This window comes from Mustela nigripes, chromosome 3 (assembly GCF_022355385.1).
Source record: "Mustela nigripes isolate SB6536 chromosome 3, MUSNIG.SB6536, whole genome shotgun sequence".
NCBI classification, from domain to species: domain Eukaryota; kingdom Metazoa; phylum Chordata; class Mammalia; order Carnivora; family Mustelidae; genus Mustela; species Mustela nigripes.
Window position 1 is genome coordinate 16260235 of NC_081559.1, and position 17710 is coordinate 16277944.

General features: G+C 36.6%; 1 protein-coding gene across 3 annotated transcripts in view; it reads left to right on the forward strand.

Annotated features, from left to right (window-relative positions):
* PARD3B (par-3 family cell polarity regulator beta) overlaps nucleotides 1–17710 on the forward strand; it is a 1033909-nt gene that overhangs the window by 537278 nt on the left and 478921 nt on the right. For 2 of the 3 annotated variants that reach the window (XM_059393291.1, XM_059393292.1), the window contains exons 5-6: nucleotides 6206–6294; nucleotides 14592–14678. In XM_059393291.1, the coding sequence (XP_059249274.1) occupies nucleotides 6206–6294; nucleotides 14592–14678 (176 nt within the window). The remainder of the gene's footprint in view (nucleotides 1–6205; nucleotides 6295–14591; nucleotides 14679–17710) is intronic. The other variant, XM_059393293.1, reaches the window with a different exon arrangement.

Here is a 17710-nt window from a genome sequence, read left to right on the forward strand (position 1 = left end):
GGCTTGGCAGTAGGTGTATGTGTGCACAAACACCTCATAGCCAATATTTGGGGACTAATTACTTATGATCTAATTAATTGTGTTCTGCCAAAGTAACTTTTTGTTTAAAAAGTGGAATTATTGGGGCGCCTGGGTGGCTCAGTGGGTTAAGCCTCTGCCTTCAGCTCAGGTCATGATCCCAGGGTCCTGGGATGGAGCCCTGCATCGGGCTTTCTGCTCTGTGGGGAGCCTGCTTCCTACTCTCTCTGCCTGCCTCTCTGCCTACTTGTGATCTCTGTCTGTCAAATAAATAAATAAAATCTTTTTAAAAAAATGGAATTATTAGAGCTCAGTCTTCAGAATAATGAAACATTTGATAGAAATCATTTCTTTTAATGTTTCATGATAGGATGTTATTTCTTTATTCTATTTGCATTAAATCTGTAACTAAGAGATATTTCAATGTAAATATAGTTAACAATTGTGTAGGCAGACCTAAATCTCAAGAGACATAGGTCCTACGTAATTTTAGTTCTGTCTTTGACCCTTCATTTCACCTTGGACATGACATTAATCATTTTGTTTTGGATATGTCCATGCATAAAATTAAAATAAGAATGCCAAAATATTATCTAGGATTGTCATGTTATATATGAAATATTTTGAGATCTTTGAAAGAAAAAAATATACTCAAGACATTATTAGAGTTTTTGTTAACTCTAAAACTGTACAACTCTGTTTCATTGAATGAAAACAGGATCGATAAAATGAATGACAAGGTCAGCATTCATTAAGTCAGTAACTATGACCATGGTACTCAGAAGAGAGCACAGAACCGAAAATCAGGAATCCTGGATTCTGGATTTGTTGCTGTCACAATAAGTAAAAATGGCCAGTCACCTCATCGTTCCGGGTCTCAGTTTTCTTAGCTATAAAATGAATGGACTGGATCATCAGTGCCATTCTTTCCAGTGCTTAATTAATATTGTTAAGAGTTTCTGAAGATATTCAGTAGTTTCTGTAGGTCACTGTTTCTCAAAGTGTGGTTCCTTTACTAGAAATAGCAGGAACTTGTTAAAAACGCAAATTCACAGGACTTACCCTAGATCTCCTGCGTCAGAACCTCAGCCCCAACAATCGGTTTTCACAAGGCTCCGGGTGATTCTGATGTAGGCTAAAATTTGAGGATCGCTCTTAAAATTGTCCTTATTCTTAAGAAACTTGAAATTTAGCACTTTTCAATCTCCAATTTTCTTGCCTATTTCTAGACATATGGATATATAGTCTAATATAAATATAAAAATATGGAAAAATATATAAAAGGAATTAAGGGCATGTTAAATTGATAAAACTGAAATTTTTTAAAAGACTTTGTTGACTTATTAATTACAGAGAGAGAGGGCAAGAGAAGGAACACAAGTAGGGAGAGCGGGAGAGGGAGAAGCCGACCTCCCTCTCAGCAGGTCTCTATCCCAGGGCCCTGGGATCCTGACCTGAACTGAAGACAGGTGTTTAACAAATGAGCCACCCAGGTGCCCCTAGAACTGAAACCTTTTGAGGTGGTGTCTATGCAGCTACGATTTCCCATGGTAAGGTGTTGCCCAAGGCACGGAGAATGTCTGTTAGGTCAAGCTTGAATAACAGTGCTTGACTACCAAAATGCATGATCATTTCATCTGTGTGCTTATCAAATACAACTTGTTTTTACTTAGCACAGATATTCTTGTTCTAAAATGTAAAAACAAAGATTCTGAAATTATGCCCAGAATTTTAATTTTAAAATTTACATTATGTTTATGTATGAGCATCAGGCACGTAACCTGACGCTCAAGTCTTCTCTGTATAATTTTTCTATTACTCTCACTCTAAAACTCATGTGCAATTTCAAAAGAAACTTGCAGTTGGCTTTTTAAAATGCAAATATTGTTATAATATGCACCTGAGCTCTGAAACGTCACTCAATTGCCATTAAAATTTTGTGGGCAAGTTGTTTCAAATGTGGCTAAAGAGCGCTGAGGGGGAAAAACGTCTAAGCCATCTATTTTCACCTATATGTCAAAGACATCTGTTGATAACGGGACAGCTATTTTAGTTCTCATCTGAGAGATGAAAAACAGTGTTGTAAAACTGTTTTTAGTATTGTTTGAGAGCTGCGGTCGACCCGGGAAAAGCAGTGAGAATTCACGTAGCATTTTCTTTCAAGAAGAAAAGTTTTATTGGGGCGCTTGGGTGGCTTAGTGGGTTAGGGCCTCTGCCTTCGGCTCAGGTCATGATCCCAGGGTCCTGGGATCGAGCCCCATATCGGGCTCTCTGCTCAGCAGGGAGCCTGCTTCCTCCTCTCTCTCTGCCTGCCTCTCAGCCTACTTGTGATCTCTTTCCATCAAATGAATAAATAAAAAAATTAAAAAAAAAAAAGAAAAGTTTTATCAAGAGCATTAAATTTCTTTGGAGACGTAGAACTTAATGAGGCTGCATGACGTACACGCTCTCCTCACGAACTGGAACATGGAATGATAGCCTGGTGCCAACACCAGGATCCCCCCGGGGAACAGTGCCCTGCCGGGTGCTGGGCCCCTTCCCTCCAGCTTGTGAGCCCTTGAAGTTGTTAGCACTGGTGCTAACTAAATGTAAACACCTTTACTTTCCAGCTGCTGCTAATTGGTTTGGGAATATTTATGTAAGTGTTGATTTTAAGGCTAAAAATAGTGCAGTGATGTTTAAATCCAACTCATTCTGGCTGTCAGAAACGCTCCCATGATCCTGAAAGTGTTGCTAAAAATGTTCACTTTTTAAAAATTGTAGTAATTAAACTTGTCTGTTGTGAGAGCCACATATGATATGTTCCCTTCTCTGATAAAAGAAAGAAAGGACAAGATGCTTCAAGGCCTCGGATGCGTTGGTCAGACCCCGCCTCCCGCCGAACTTTACCAGAGAGGAAAAAATTGTAAATGCGGGCAAATGGAGGAGACAAAGAAAATTTTGAAGTTGCTCTAGATCCTCCTATTCTAGGCAGGGGTTTGCATCTATTTTAACTTAATAGGAATTATAATAGTTTTATTAATACAATTAAGTGTAGAGCTTCCCAAACTTGACTTTTTAAGAGGCAAGTTGGGGGGCTTAAAATCACAACATTAATATTTCTCAAGTCTGAAGTTGAAGAAATATCATGTCTGTTCCATACCATTTGTTTATACCTCTTGTTCTTCATCATCAGATTATTTTTGCCCCTTTACTTCCCAACTAAAAAGTCAGATTTCACAGATTGTTCTCAAAGTTACTTAAATAAGCGATGGGAGAGGGGAATTCATTTTTAGATACATGTGATTTCGTGACTCTTCACCATGTAATTTAGAGAAGGAAAAGCCTAAGCACCCCTAAATTATTACTTGTCAGGTATTTTGTAATTTTCAGAAAAAGTGAATTTATGGACCCTGTCAAGAAAGAAGTTGCTGTTGTCTCTAAGTCTGAAAGCCCTGCACTGCTCCTGTATTGTTCAAGTCCATTTGGCTTTGGCTTCGTGTCCTTGCCCAAAGCCCTGAGCATCTGTTTGCCTGCCCCATCTCTAGAGAATAGCAAAGAATTCTTAGAGAATAGCAAAGAATTATTGCAAAAATAGGAATGATTTTGGCAAGTGACACACACTGCCCATTAGTTGGTAAACTCTAGTTTATCACAGCCCTTTTTGATAGCTGTGGTGAAGCAAAGACTTTTCAATGCTCTTTTTAAAATAGTGGAACTCTTGTCTTAGAGAAGTCTGTGAATGTGTGTGTTTGTTCCCTCTTACGTCTGAGGTTATTGACATGATTGCTATAAAGCTGTAGTCAGTTCAGAATTACCCTTAAGCAGAGTATCACGTTGCAATTGGCCCAATATTGCTTTCAAATTCTAATTGACATTTCCATATACTTAGAGCATTAAGTATGTTGTTGACATAAATAGAACCTTTACTTACCGTCTAACTGGAACTAGAAAAAAAGTTATTTTAACCTTGTAGAATGTTGATTTGAACCAGAAAAAAAGTGTGCTCTTTTCTTATCTTCGTAAGCGATCAACAAGAAAATTCCACTGGAGTATGAAGCAAAGAGGCAAAAATAGTTAACATTTTATAACATTATCCCAGTTTTTTCTTTGACATTCTGAGAATGTGTATCCATGAAGAATTACAGAACCAGTAAGAGGATTTATTTCAACCGATAGCCACTGTTAATTGTTCATGGATGTAAAACCTTTATATTGTTAGCATGCTAATACTCTCTAAGTTGATGTCCGATTCAGTGTGATTCTTACCAAAATCCGGCTGGCTTTTTTTTTCCCTTGCAGAACTTGATGTTATGATTCTAAAAATTGTACGAAAATGCAAGGGACTCAGAAGGGCGGAAACCAACTTGGAAAAGAACAGATGTGGGGAATTCTCACTTCTGGTTTCAAAACTCAGTACAAAACCAAGTATTCAAGACTGTAGTACTGGCCTAAGGATATATATGTAGATCAATGGAATACAGTTGAGGGTCCAGAGATGAGAGACGTGACTAGGGCTTTAAGACCCATGATTTTTTTTTTTTTCTCGCTGACCTCTTGAGATATTGACACCTCATGAGAGATTCTACCCCAGAACTGCCCATCTAATCCATTTCTAAATATTTGGTTCACAGAACCTCTGAGAGACAGTAGGGTTTTTTAATCCATTTAATTTGGGGGTAATTTATTACACGGGATGAGGAAACTAATACAATGCCATTCTGCTCATGCATTCATTAATATCCCCTAAATGAGCCCCAGGTGTTGGGTACTTGCGAGAGTACTAGACATGCCATGACCCTTCATGGCACTCCCTCTCGTGGTAAGAGAGTCGGGGAAGAAGGTGCAAATGTTCTAACATGTGTAGTAGTCACGAGTTCAAGCATTTTGTTAAATTATCTACCTAAGTATGTTTGTAAGCTGCCCAGCACAGTGTTTTCTCTGGAAGCATAGATCACAATAGTAGGTATGTTTGAAAGTTTTCAAAGATTTGGTGCCTTAAACTAAAACGTATTTTTTGAATTTCTAGATTTTCTTCACTTTCTTTATCCCACTGAAAGGGTGAAAAAAAAAATTTTAAAGAAGAAATCTAGTGTAGAACAAGTCCCTCACAAAACCCAGAACCCTTATGCGAAATGTTGCTACACTGTCTAAAAGTGAAATACGTCTTTTTAATCATTTCACACTGATAAACTTGAATTGTGGCTCCTTGCCTTGTTTTCTTCAGGATATTAGCCTAGTTCCTTTACACCCAACTTTTTAACTGATATATTGTCTTTTTTGTTGTTGTTGCAAGGATGCTTCCGGATCCATGAATGCTCTGTTTACAGGTGTGGTGGTTGACAATGGGTCCTTTTCCGTGTGGTTTGTTGGCTCAGGGAAACCTGAGTCCATGAGTAACACGGTTTATGACTTTGCTTCTCAGGAATGATATATCTTCAGAATCCCTTTGTTCAAGTGCAGTTCCAAAGCTTAACAGAAATCTAACGCCTTACAAGTGAGATTCAAAATCAAGCTCGCTTTTTAGAATCCATTCCACGTAACATCCAACTCAACGTGGCCACTGTCCTGGAGCGCTTGCCTCCTCCGGCCCTCTTAGCTCTCTGTAGTGGAAGAGTGTTTACCATTTTAGGAATTAAATGGTTAATTTCAGTTTCCTTTTGCTGAAGATCATTCTCAGAATGAGAGTCTTGTGACAGAGTAAGAACTCCAGATTTCTTTTCCCGCCACAGTCCTATTACATTTCCGACAGAAGTGACCTTGCCAGGCAACTTTTTTTTCATGAATTTTTTTTCTTTATATTTTTAGTGTCACCAGGGGGTACAGGCAAGTACAGTACATTAAAGCTAATACATCACCACCTGTCAGTGGCACCTTCCCTTTGGTACCCACTCTCCTTGCTGATTTAAAACACTCCGTCCCAAAAGCTTATGGTTGAGTAGCAGGAAGCTAAATGATGTATTCCAAAGCTCTTAACATATTGCCTTGTGTAAATGGCCCATTTGAGTATTTCAGAAACCAAACAGGAGAGAAGAGAACATTGAAAGCACTGAAAAGATTAACACCTGTTTCCAGTCTTCAAAAAAATTGGAGCATGCTATATATATTGAGAGTAAAACCACTTGCTGTCTCATGTTGAAACATTTTATTCAAATTTTCAGTTCGACGTGTGTAGCATCCACATGCTTATGGGTTTGTTTGACTACAGGATTCCACACAGAACTTAGAAGATGGAGAAGTTATGAATGGTGTACAGACCGAACCACTGACATCGCTGAAAACCAAGGATGCACTGAGGTATTCTCTTTATGTGAATAAGACTATTTTAGTTATTACAGGATAATGTTTCTCTAACAGTTTGTAGTTTTTATTTTATAGAGAAGGTCAGGATAGGTAGAGTGGAGTGAAACCTGTTCCAATTCTAAAATTAATTAGTCACTCTTTTATTTTCTTTTTTGATGGAAGAACTTCCTGACAAACATATATAAATGAGCCTCCAAGTCTTTCAACTCTTCAGCAACCTGGATTCCTTAATTGCTTTTTTCCTCTTTGAACAACAGTTTAAAGTGAATTTTCAGAGTTCGTTGTGGTTGAGTGCTCTACTTTGACATTAGCTCTTTGAATATTGTTCTGTATTCTGTTTTAACCATCTTGCAATATTTTACTCAATGTATATAAAATGAATCCAGTCAATCACCTAGGATTTTTCATGGTTTTAATGTAAGTAACTCATTATATGAAGTCATTTGCTCTCATTTTCTCCAGTACTTACTTTGTTCTGCACTAATTTCCAGTTCTGCCTTAGCTTACCACACAGGTTCCATTTCTAGTTTTGCTGCTTCCTAGTTCTATTAGTGTAGGCAAGTATTTCATGTCCCTTTGCCTTACTTTCTGGTATGTAAAACAGAAATAATGTTAAACCTTTCTTCAGAAGGTTCGTATGAAGATTAAATGAATCCATGTGTGTAGAACACTTCCAACAGTGCCTGGGCCAGAGTGAGCCATGGGGGAAGTTGCTGTCCTTGGCCACCATTGTATTGTGTTCAAGGTGACGGTGGTCATGATGGTGATGGTCATGGTCATGGTGATGATACTACCACCACCACTACCACTCTTACCCATTATTTTTTGTAAGTTACTTTGAATTTTGTGCTAGGAAAGTAATTCCATGTTTAATGGATGGTTGGCTTCAGCACTCAGAGATGATGATTCTAAGGTTGATGGCCATTCATTCATTCATTCATTTACTCAACATACTCTTTTTTCATTCAGTCCAATTACTAACAGTGGCCAAGCATTTTGCATGGAACTAACTTTAAAAAAAAAAAAAAAATGTGATCATCCTTTATCACACTGATTTACTGTGTGGGCTTCCCTCACACAATTTATAGCCACATGACATAGGTGCTCTATTTAGATTATATTATTTTTGATGAATGAGATACACAATATTAAAAATTTGGTAGAGAAAATCTCTTGGGCCCTATCTTTTTAGAAGTTTGACAAGATTGTTTTTGGAGGCGGGCATAATGAATGTAATACTCTTCTGTTTGCCTTTAATTTCATTTTTTTCAGTGTTAGCTTTTTGAAAAGTTTGTAATCATCTTGGCTAAATGTTATGTGGATAGATGTCGTTGAGTGTGAACCATTGTTTGATTTATGGCGACATGAACTAATTAACTAAACTCTCTCCAGGTACAAAGAATTGAGAGGAATAGAGTATAGGAATTTTTAAAAATTCTTTAACTAAAATATATGTGTGTACATGCACAATTTCTGCAAGAGTTTTATCACCACATTTAATAGGCTGATGAATTGTAATTCAAAACAATTAAGTAACTTGTAGAGACCCAATCTCTATCCACTACTCTTGTCTCTAAAGCCTTCAATGCCAGTGTTATCTGTTATTTTTTGGTGTTTTATTTTATGCTAAGGAACTTCATGTGGTGAGCATCAGTTTGGAGAAATCAGTGAAATCAGGTTGAGGCCAAGTTCAGAAAGCAGAGTAAGTGCAGACTCCCAGCACCTGCAGGCTCTTGGGTATGGAGAGGATGAGAAGGATCTTAACAGGACGGCATGCACAGCTAGCAGCAGGAAGCTTGGAGATTACAATTCCAGGAAAAGACTTGGGTTCTAGCTGGCACAGGGTGATGAAGAAACAAAGGAAGAACAATTAGGAAGTCACTTAGAGCTGAGTTATTTGGTCATCATTCTCCTAGGGCAAGGAGGGCATGTTCTCCCACAGAGCTTGGCCCAAGAATAGAGCTTTGGGCTCACTTTGATGTAGGTGGCATAAAAGCTCAGCAGATTATTTCCATAGTCCATCTCAAAATATTTTGCACCTATTTCTATACTTTCAACCCCATAGTCGTTGCTTAAGCTTTTATTACCTCTCAGACTATTGTAGCAACCTACTGTCTCTTCTCTTGAATACCAGTCTCTTTATCCTAACTGATCTCCTGTATCACTCACACTGCTAGGTAAAAATTTCTTAAACCAGAGTATTCAACAAACCACTCCTACATTCCAGTTGAATTTTGTTAAATCCTCGGTTTCAACACTACCTATGTAACCTTAGACTAATTATTTAACCTCTTTAGTTTTTTTAATATGGGAAATGGGTATCATCACACAGATTATTGTGAAGATTAAATGAGATTTATCACAGGCATTTGTACTCAGCACAATACTAAATGAACAGATAAATATTAGTTGCTACTGCAGTTATGATTAGCACACGTACCGTGGTTTATTGTGACTGTCATTCTCCCATATAAGACTGAATCCTCCAAGGGATTCCTGACACATCATATAGGTCTTGGAACATACTTGTTCCAAGTATGCAAATTTATTCAGTGAATGGTTAAAACACATTGCTCCATAAATCATAAGCATCCCTATTTGCTGCTTACCCAGCATTAACACAATTTTATTTAATGAAAAATAACCATAGGAGGGGGTTCTCCAAATAGTCTTAAAATATGCATCTCCTATGAAGCACTACTCAATTTACCTCGATCTTAAGATGATGAAGCAAGAGATTTCTATTGGGTGGTTTTTGTTTGGTTTGGTTTGGTTTGGTTTAACTACACTCTAAGCTTCCCTCCCCCCTTCCTTCCTTCCTTCCTTCCTTCCTTCTTGAAGGGGAGGCAAAGAGAGCGGGTTAGAGGAAGAGAGATAACCTTAAGCAGGCTCCACTCCCAGCATGGAGCCCCATGAGGGGCTTGGTCTTACAATCCTGAGATCATGACTTAAGCTGAAATTAACAGTTGGACGCTTCACTGAGCCACCCAGGTGCTGTAAAGCTTCTATTTCAACAGAAGCGATACATGCAAAAGACCTTCCCATCATCCCTAAGTTCAACTTCATTCCTGACCTCAACCTATTCCTTGACACATTTCCAAATTACCCTACTCCAGACTTACCTCTTCTCCCACACTTAAAACAACCATCAAGTTTTATTCTTTTTTGCCTCTGATATCCATTCATTGGACAAACTATTGGTAGAATCCATGTCAAAAAAAAAAAAAAAAAAATCCCTTAAACCTTCCCCCAGGTATTCATGCTTTATTCCTGATGCTCAAGCCCTATTACCTCTCCAATTATTGCAATAATTTACTAATTCCTGTCTTGGGGACCAATCTCCATCTTGTCTTACTCTTTTCTAATCGATCCCACATATCACTGCCAGATAAATATTTCTAAACCACAGCATTTATCACCCTCCTCCTTAGTGCCAACACCTTTAATGACTCCATTTTCTACAAAACTAAATGTGCTTTTTTTTCCCCCCATGTGGATTTTGACGTATCACTCTGAGATTTGATCTCAAGCTGATGGTTCGACCTTTTCTTCTCAATACCTCCCTGTCTTTTCCTTCCTTTCTCCCTGCTCACTAGCCTCTCTCCCTAATATCACAGCTGGTCTGTGTGCTCACAGACCCTCCTGCTTCAGGGCCTCAGTGCAGACTGTGCTGTTTCCTCCCCATGCCCCACCATCCCCTCACCTAATTTTTCTGATTGGAGATCATTTGCCCATCTCACTTCCATCTAAACTCCTCCTTCAGGAAGAGTTTCCTGATCCCAGCTTCCCTTCCTGATCCTGTACTAATTTCTTCTGAGCCTTACCAGGAAGTGCCTCTACTTTGAAACTCATGCAAAAGTAGTTTAAAACTCCTGCTCTGCAATACAGTAAATTCCGATGTGAATCTTGACTCTACCTTGTAGAAGTGGTGTGAGGTTTGGCAAATTATTTTACTTTTCTAGGCATCAGTTTATGAATCTGTAAAATGGGTCTGATATGTTTTACTTTATGTACTTCTGGTAAGAGTACATGGTCTATTGCTAGAAGGCCATTAACACAGTGCATCCCAAATCACAGTTTATAATTACTGAAAACATACTACGATTACTACTATCATTCCATGGCTTTGTGTTATTCTCTATTACCTGTCTTATCCTGCCCCCCTAGACTGTGAACTCCTCAGATATTGGCCTCTATGTTTTCCTTATAGAACTACATCACTGAAACTACTCAATTAATGTACGTTGAATTCAGGTACATTGAATGAATCCCACCACCATCAACAGATTTTTTGTTAGGCTTTTACTTAGCATATTTGCATCAATTAAGACCTCACGATCAGGCATTCTACTGGGAGGTCTCTCGGTGGTCCATCTCTCACACTGTTCTGTATGCGTATGACGAACTTGTGCATTAGTGCCTGGAGACCCCCAACCAAAACCTTCTATCCATTTTTATCCATCATCATCTTTGTGGCAGGAGTCTAATCATGAAGAAAACATGTTCCTCATGTTTTCTACAGTACTTGAGGATATTTTAAAAATCTCACCGAGGAAATCAGTTGAGAAAAAAGTGGGAAGTTTGAGATAATTTCCTTTTAATCCATAAACTCTTTCCCTCAAAAAATTCTAATAATCATCCTAATAGCTGATGGTTATTGAACCTCTTGTACACACCAGATACTATGTGTATGAGGTACATGTTATGTAGTCTAGTTGTTTTTAAACCAACAGTTCTATTAGGAATTTATCTTAATTTCCCCTTTGTCCAAATAAGGAAACTAATACTTCTGGTCTTTGTTTAAATGATTTACTCAGATATCTGACTCAAAGCCACCGCTAAGATACACTGCTAATTTTGTAACTTAATCTTGATTTTCTTCTGGAACAAGAGACACCCCCCACCCCCAGCTTGCCCTGAGTCCTCTGTCCCTTACCCTACGTGAGTAGCCTGTGACTTTAAACTGTGAGTTTAATCATCTCAATATTAAGAATGCTGTCCGTTTGCCTGTGGAAAGAATTGTACCTGCAGCGCTCTGCACCTCTTGTCTTCTGTCCCTCAGACTTCTTGTGTTTCTTCTGGATGGAGCCAAATGAAGACCTTGGCCATGGAGTTCCTGCAGAGCAGCTGTTCAGGACAGGCTCACTTTGAACCTTTTATTCTGTACCTTCACCCCAAGTGTTGTCCTAAAATCTTAGATAGGTAGCAGCTGGTCCCAGGAATTATTCGAATCAGTGTTGTCAATTGGATCTTAGGATGTTTAGCTTGATCTAATGTTGGATCTAATGTTCTGTGACTGTCTGCTTTGGGTTTCATTCTCTAAAGTCAGCTGTCTCGATCTTTGTGACGCTTTCAGCTTTTTTGTGTGTACTTGAAGTATTTTCCCTTTACCCCGCATTTCACTTTTTTGTCTGTTTTTCACAAGTAGCTGCCAATCCCTTTTTCTTTCCACTGCCAGAATATTCTCTCCACCTCATTCTCTAAATTTTCCATTCCCAGTCGGCCTCCAGAACATAAATTATTGTGTACATAACTTGCTCACTTGTTGCTGAAACTTACTCTGCACTTGGACTAAACAAATGGCATTGATAGTGTATTTGCACATCTTAGTAAAATCTCACTTTATGAGATAATTGTGTTTAGCCTACTTGCTGTGTTTATCTTTCATTAAAGGTATATATACAGAGATTTCTACAGAATTCCATCAGGTATATGGAACGCAAAAAGATCCCCCCCTTTGAAAATAAGTAAAAATATATGGTCTATGAGGCTTCCTTTTTCTAAAGCTTTTCTTTTCATCTTAAAATAATGGATAACATTTTATAAAGAGCATGGTAAAACACAACCTGTATAAAATTTGTAATATTTGTCTATATTAAGTAGATTTAGTTACAATCTACAAAATCAACAATCCTTCATGCTTTTTTTCTGGGATAACATTTTTATGATAGTCATTTAGGATATGTCACATGTCTTTCTAGCCAAAGAATGGTGATTGCCATGTACATAGATAGAACAAGACTTTATTCTGAGGTCTCAAAAAAGAGAATCTTATGAAGTATAAATGAACCTTTAAATTGCATCCCCAAAGAATGGGTATAGTGTTTTAAAACAAGATTGATTGCTTTAACAAATTATAAGATTTACTTTATTAAGTGAATGTAAAAATAAAAGATTGATAGTTCCTAAAGAGTATGTGCTAGTATAATACATAGAATTTATTATGTTTTACAGGAAAGGTTTTGAGTTGGGTAAAGGAATATTTGCAAAAAAGACCAAAAAAAAAAAAAAAAAACCAAAAAACCCACAAACACAGAAACAAAAACATAAAGCCATCCTAAAAATTCTTATGCTGAAATCTTGAACCCTATTCTAAACACACTTATATTCTAAAAGCCTCTCTATAGTACATATGAGTGCTATCCCTCAGCTCGTGGACATTTAATACACTTATTGGGAAAGATTTGTGTTATGTTCTAAGTGTAAAACAAAGATACATTGTAAAGGTAGAGATAATAAAGTTTAATGATTAAACAAGATTTTCATCTTTGTTTTTAAAAGTCTTTAAAACAATACCATAACCCTAGAATGTTAATGCTCTGGGTTTAGTCTTTCTCAAATACCTACAAATGTGCTATAAATCTATTATTATGTAAAAATTATTGCTTTGTGGTCCATTAAGAGCTATGCAACTTTCTCTGCCCATCGGACAGTTTATATTTAGGATGTATAGTACATACATACATGTAGTATTTCATATATTATATATACACACTTATATATTTATATATATATTCATTTAATATCTGTATTTTCACAGAGAAAGTATCAAGAAGAATCTATTTTATCCCATGATATTATCACTCTAAGATTTGTTTTATTTCTAACTTTTACCCCAGGCCTTTGATATAACCTGCTTGACTGAACAAGTTTTAAATATATCAGCAATATCTGAGCAAAACTCATTTGAAATTTATTATCAGATTTGAAATTCTATCATACTCCACAAATGTTAGAAACTGACATGCTCTTTTTTATAGTTCTTAATGATAATAAGTTTGCAATGAAAACACATTAAAAATAAGCCTAGTCCACTGATGGGAATATATTTAATGTATTTATTTTAGATGGCTGATAATTCAGGGAGTGCTACACGTAGAGTGAATTTATCAGGCATTTTGCTTTCTTATGCTGTTCTCAACTTTCCTGCAAGGAGCCAAAATTTCACCGTTTTCAACTTGGAACAGAAAAGCATTTGTAGCAGCTGTAGCTCTTAATTTGACATCTAGTTTCAGGTCATTTTCATGTAAATAGGAAACAATAGAGACCTGCTTACAATTTCCATAACAGGGATGCTTGCTTCAACTTTATCATTTTTCCTCTGGCAATTTTATTTTCTCTCTGTGGGATTAAAGGAGCCAATAATTGTTCATGGTTATTATTTTTCATCTTTATAAAAACTTGTTAGTTCCACTCTTTATTACTCAAAGTTTCCCAATATCTTGTGTATTTCAGTCATACACACTATCCATTAATGTTTCTAGCTCATCCTTTCCTTAATCTGGAGTAGGTTAGGCAGGTCAGGCTTTCTATTTCTTTCTGTAATACATTTTCTCCAGGCTTTACAACTTCCTTTTCTACCTCTAAAGAAAAATAGGAGGTGAAAATTTAGAATTGTTCCATTGACTACAACTCATGCCTTATTGAAAGGCGAGTCTGAGCTCTGATTTATAATGCTCCGAACATGCCCATATGTGTTACTAACTGGGGCTTCACTATTGTAAAATGTAATTTTGTGCTTTTTCTAATAAATATATTTTTTATTTCAATTTTTCTGTTCTGGGAGGGAAAACTACTTTATGCTCAAGCATAGATAAGCTTTAGTTCCCCATATTTTATCATCTGCACAATATTTGTCAAGTGTGTCTCAATGGGGAGAGATTTCATTTTTGTGTATATCCTTTTAAATATGTTGATTTATGCGGGTTAAATTAAGTAGAAAGTTATTTTGTGGGTCATCATTTCCATTTGTTTCCCTTCTACAGAAAAAAAAAAATAAGAAATCAGTCTTTTAAACATTTTATTTCCTGGATCTTGTGAACATACCAGCAAATCATGTACTCAATTGACTTCCATCTTTGCCATTGAATTTACAGTAGTTGATATAATCTTAGGTGTTTTTTTTCTTTTTTAAATGTGCTGCATTCTTTTTTTCTTCTTTTTTTTTTCCTTTTTTTTTTTTTTTTTTTAAAGTTGAGACTCATCTGTGCTCTTACTTGTTTCTGCCCCAGCGATATGACAAGAACAGTGGAGATTTCGGGGGAAGGAGGCCCCTTGGGAATACACGTGGTGCCCTTCTTTTCATCTCTGAGTGGAAGGTAAGATGTTTTCTTTACATCAGAAGTTCAAGCTAATGAAAAACTTGACTTCAGCTCATTTTCCCAAACATGATTCAGAAGAGGATTAAATGTGTATCTCTGTTATTCAGACAGACACCTCAATATATACTACTGTTGGCCACTTAAGTGTTAGAAACAGTCATTTACTTCTAAGATACAGTCTAAAAGCAACAGTATAAATTGCCATTTCCACATTTGCACTTAATTATGCAGTATTTTCTTTTTTTAAACAAATATTAATTTATTCATTTATTGGAAAGAGAGAGAGAACAGGCATGAGGAGGGCAAGTGGGAGAAGTAGAAGAAAGAAATAGAGTCCCCATTGAGTGTGGAGCCAGACATAGGCTTAGATCTCACGACCCTGAGATCGTGAGCTGAGCCAAAATCAAGAGCTGGATGTTCAACTGGCTGAGCCACCCAGGTGCCCCTGAAGTATTTTCTTAAAGTGTTCTTGTCAGTGACATGTAGTAAACACAATCCTTAAGAAGGTTTTAACATACTGTTAGACAAATATTACAACTGAATTTTTTAATGTTCCAAAATACACTTCAAAAAGTGAAGGTGGTCATCCAAATTGATATTTCCTGATTCTGTTCAGGTATATGGAACTTAGGATAATAAATATTCTAGCACTGTAAGTAGCTATATCAGAAGCTATATATTTTCATGATTTTAACTATAATGGTATATACTATTGTGCTTTTTTTGTCTAAAATAAAATGTAATCAATTAAAAACAGTATACTGCCTCCTTTTGAAATTTTAAATACATTTAATTGCTAAATCCACAGTGGCAAATGGTAATTTAGATGTCAGCGTTTCTCGAAATTCACGTCCACCTAAATGGATATAAAAGCTGTTTTACTGTTGAAAATTGAAGTGTGTGCCTGAGAGTTAATATTAGTACTATTACAACAACTTTACAAAACTAGTATTAGATATTGTGTCACTGTTCTATAAGATGAGTACCTTTAGCACTAGGTTGATATTGACAAGAGCTATCTTAAAAGAAAGGGCTTTCCTTTACTTTCCTACAAGTAAAAAGCAATGATATGATTTTAATTAATATGCAGAATTTATTTTTCTTCTATTAAATGCATCACTGAAAATTTCAAGCAGAATGCCTTATTTTAGCTTAAGAGAGCAAAGTCCAAGAAAGACCATTAATTTTTTTTGCAAGGTCATACGAAATCCAGATCCAATCCCCCTTACTCCATTGCTCTTTCTAGAGCAAAAATTTCCCAAAGGTTATATAGTATTGATTTACTGGTTCAGAATATTTATTCAATTCAGTCGGCCACATAGCAGGAAGAGCAGATTTAGTCATGATATTTTGGTTGGCATCATTTTCAGCAGGTAGCCATCTGCTACCTGTAATTGCAAAGTCATCACCTTTTTTTTTTACAAATAACATCTGATGCCAACCAAGCTCTTGCTGGAATGAATGTTCTCTAAAAAGAAATGAACTGAAAAGCCAGCAGCTCTTATTGTTTCATTTCCTGTATGTGTTAATAAGCGTGTTTATAAATGTTACGGGTTATGGCACAGGACAAGCTGAGGTGGTTTTTGATAGACAGGAAGAGTATTTACCCAGTTGTCATGAGAAATTCTAATGGCTTTTGGCAGAAGTGTGCTGATAGAGCTTTGCGAAATACCAGAGCGGTTAAATTACCAGGCCCTTTAGTTTAATGAAGCCGGAATAGAACACAAGATCATCCCAATTTCCAAAACATGAAGAAATGGACAAGGTGACAGTCACCATACTTCATTTTCAATAGTTCAGAAAACAAGTTGACCCTGTAAACCAGAAATCACCTTCTCTTACATCAGATGAGGGAAATACACTAAAATGTATTGATTTCTTCCCTTTTCCTTCCTGGTTCTGACTTCTAGCATAAGCCTTGAAGAATAGAAAAACGTTACACTTGGATTCAGAACAATTGGATTTGAATCTCAGTGTTCTCTTTTATAACTTGGAACAAGTACCCTAAACTTGCCTCTTGTGAATACCTACTTTACATCAAGGTTGTAGGCATTAAATGAGATTAAAAATGTGAAAACTCCTTGTAAGGCACACAACACATGAATGTGTTAATTATCAGTATTATTAATATTTCGGCTAAAACAAAAAAGCCTGGTTCAGAAGTGAACTTTTACAAGTTCATGGTTAACTGTTCAGTAACTTGATGAAATAGTTGTATAATTTTTTTTTGCTCTCCATTAGTATTATAGAAAGGAAATTTAATTAAAAAACATAAAAATAATATGGAAGTGGAGACATGAGCCAATAAAAGTTAAGAAGTAATGAGTACAGGCTGAAACAGCACACTTAACTCAACCCATGTGTTTAGATGCAACTGAGTGTAGAGCGTGTCAGACAAGTGTCTGACTTCATAACGCCATATGGTTTCAGTGTGTGAGCTCGGGGGCTGGGGGTTGGTGAGTTAAGGTCATAGTGGTAGACTTAGTTCTTAATTTCCTTCCATTGATTGGTTTGTGTCATTATTTTAAATGAGAATTTACATTTAATTCTTGACTGAGACTACTGTAATTGACTTTGCCTCCAATTTCTAGATATATGTGTGTGTAAATATATATATTTCAGAAAAATACTGCCACACCTGTTGTTGAATAGGAACTGTAATCTCCGTTAGAACACCCTGAGTACAATATTGTGGCTGCTGTACCAGATAAGGCTTCAGCAGCTTCATTAGGCACGACAGCATCGGCTGTTAAATGCCACCTGTATGGAGGCCCCTTGGCGTGTACAGTCAGAATCAAAACAAATATACAAAAACCCGAGTTCCTACAAGTAAAAAGCAATTTTACTTCATTGACTTTAAAAAAAAAATAAGGTACTTTTGTTTTAGAATGAAATCTAATTGTTTTTCTATTGCATAATATACCTTCGTTTCCTGGTAAAGACAGCTAAATATGACAGAGAAGGAGGAAGGAATGGGAGAGAAATGACGTGTAATGTAAGGAGAGGCGATGTTTAGATAAAAATGCGAA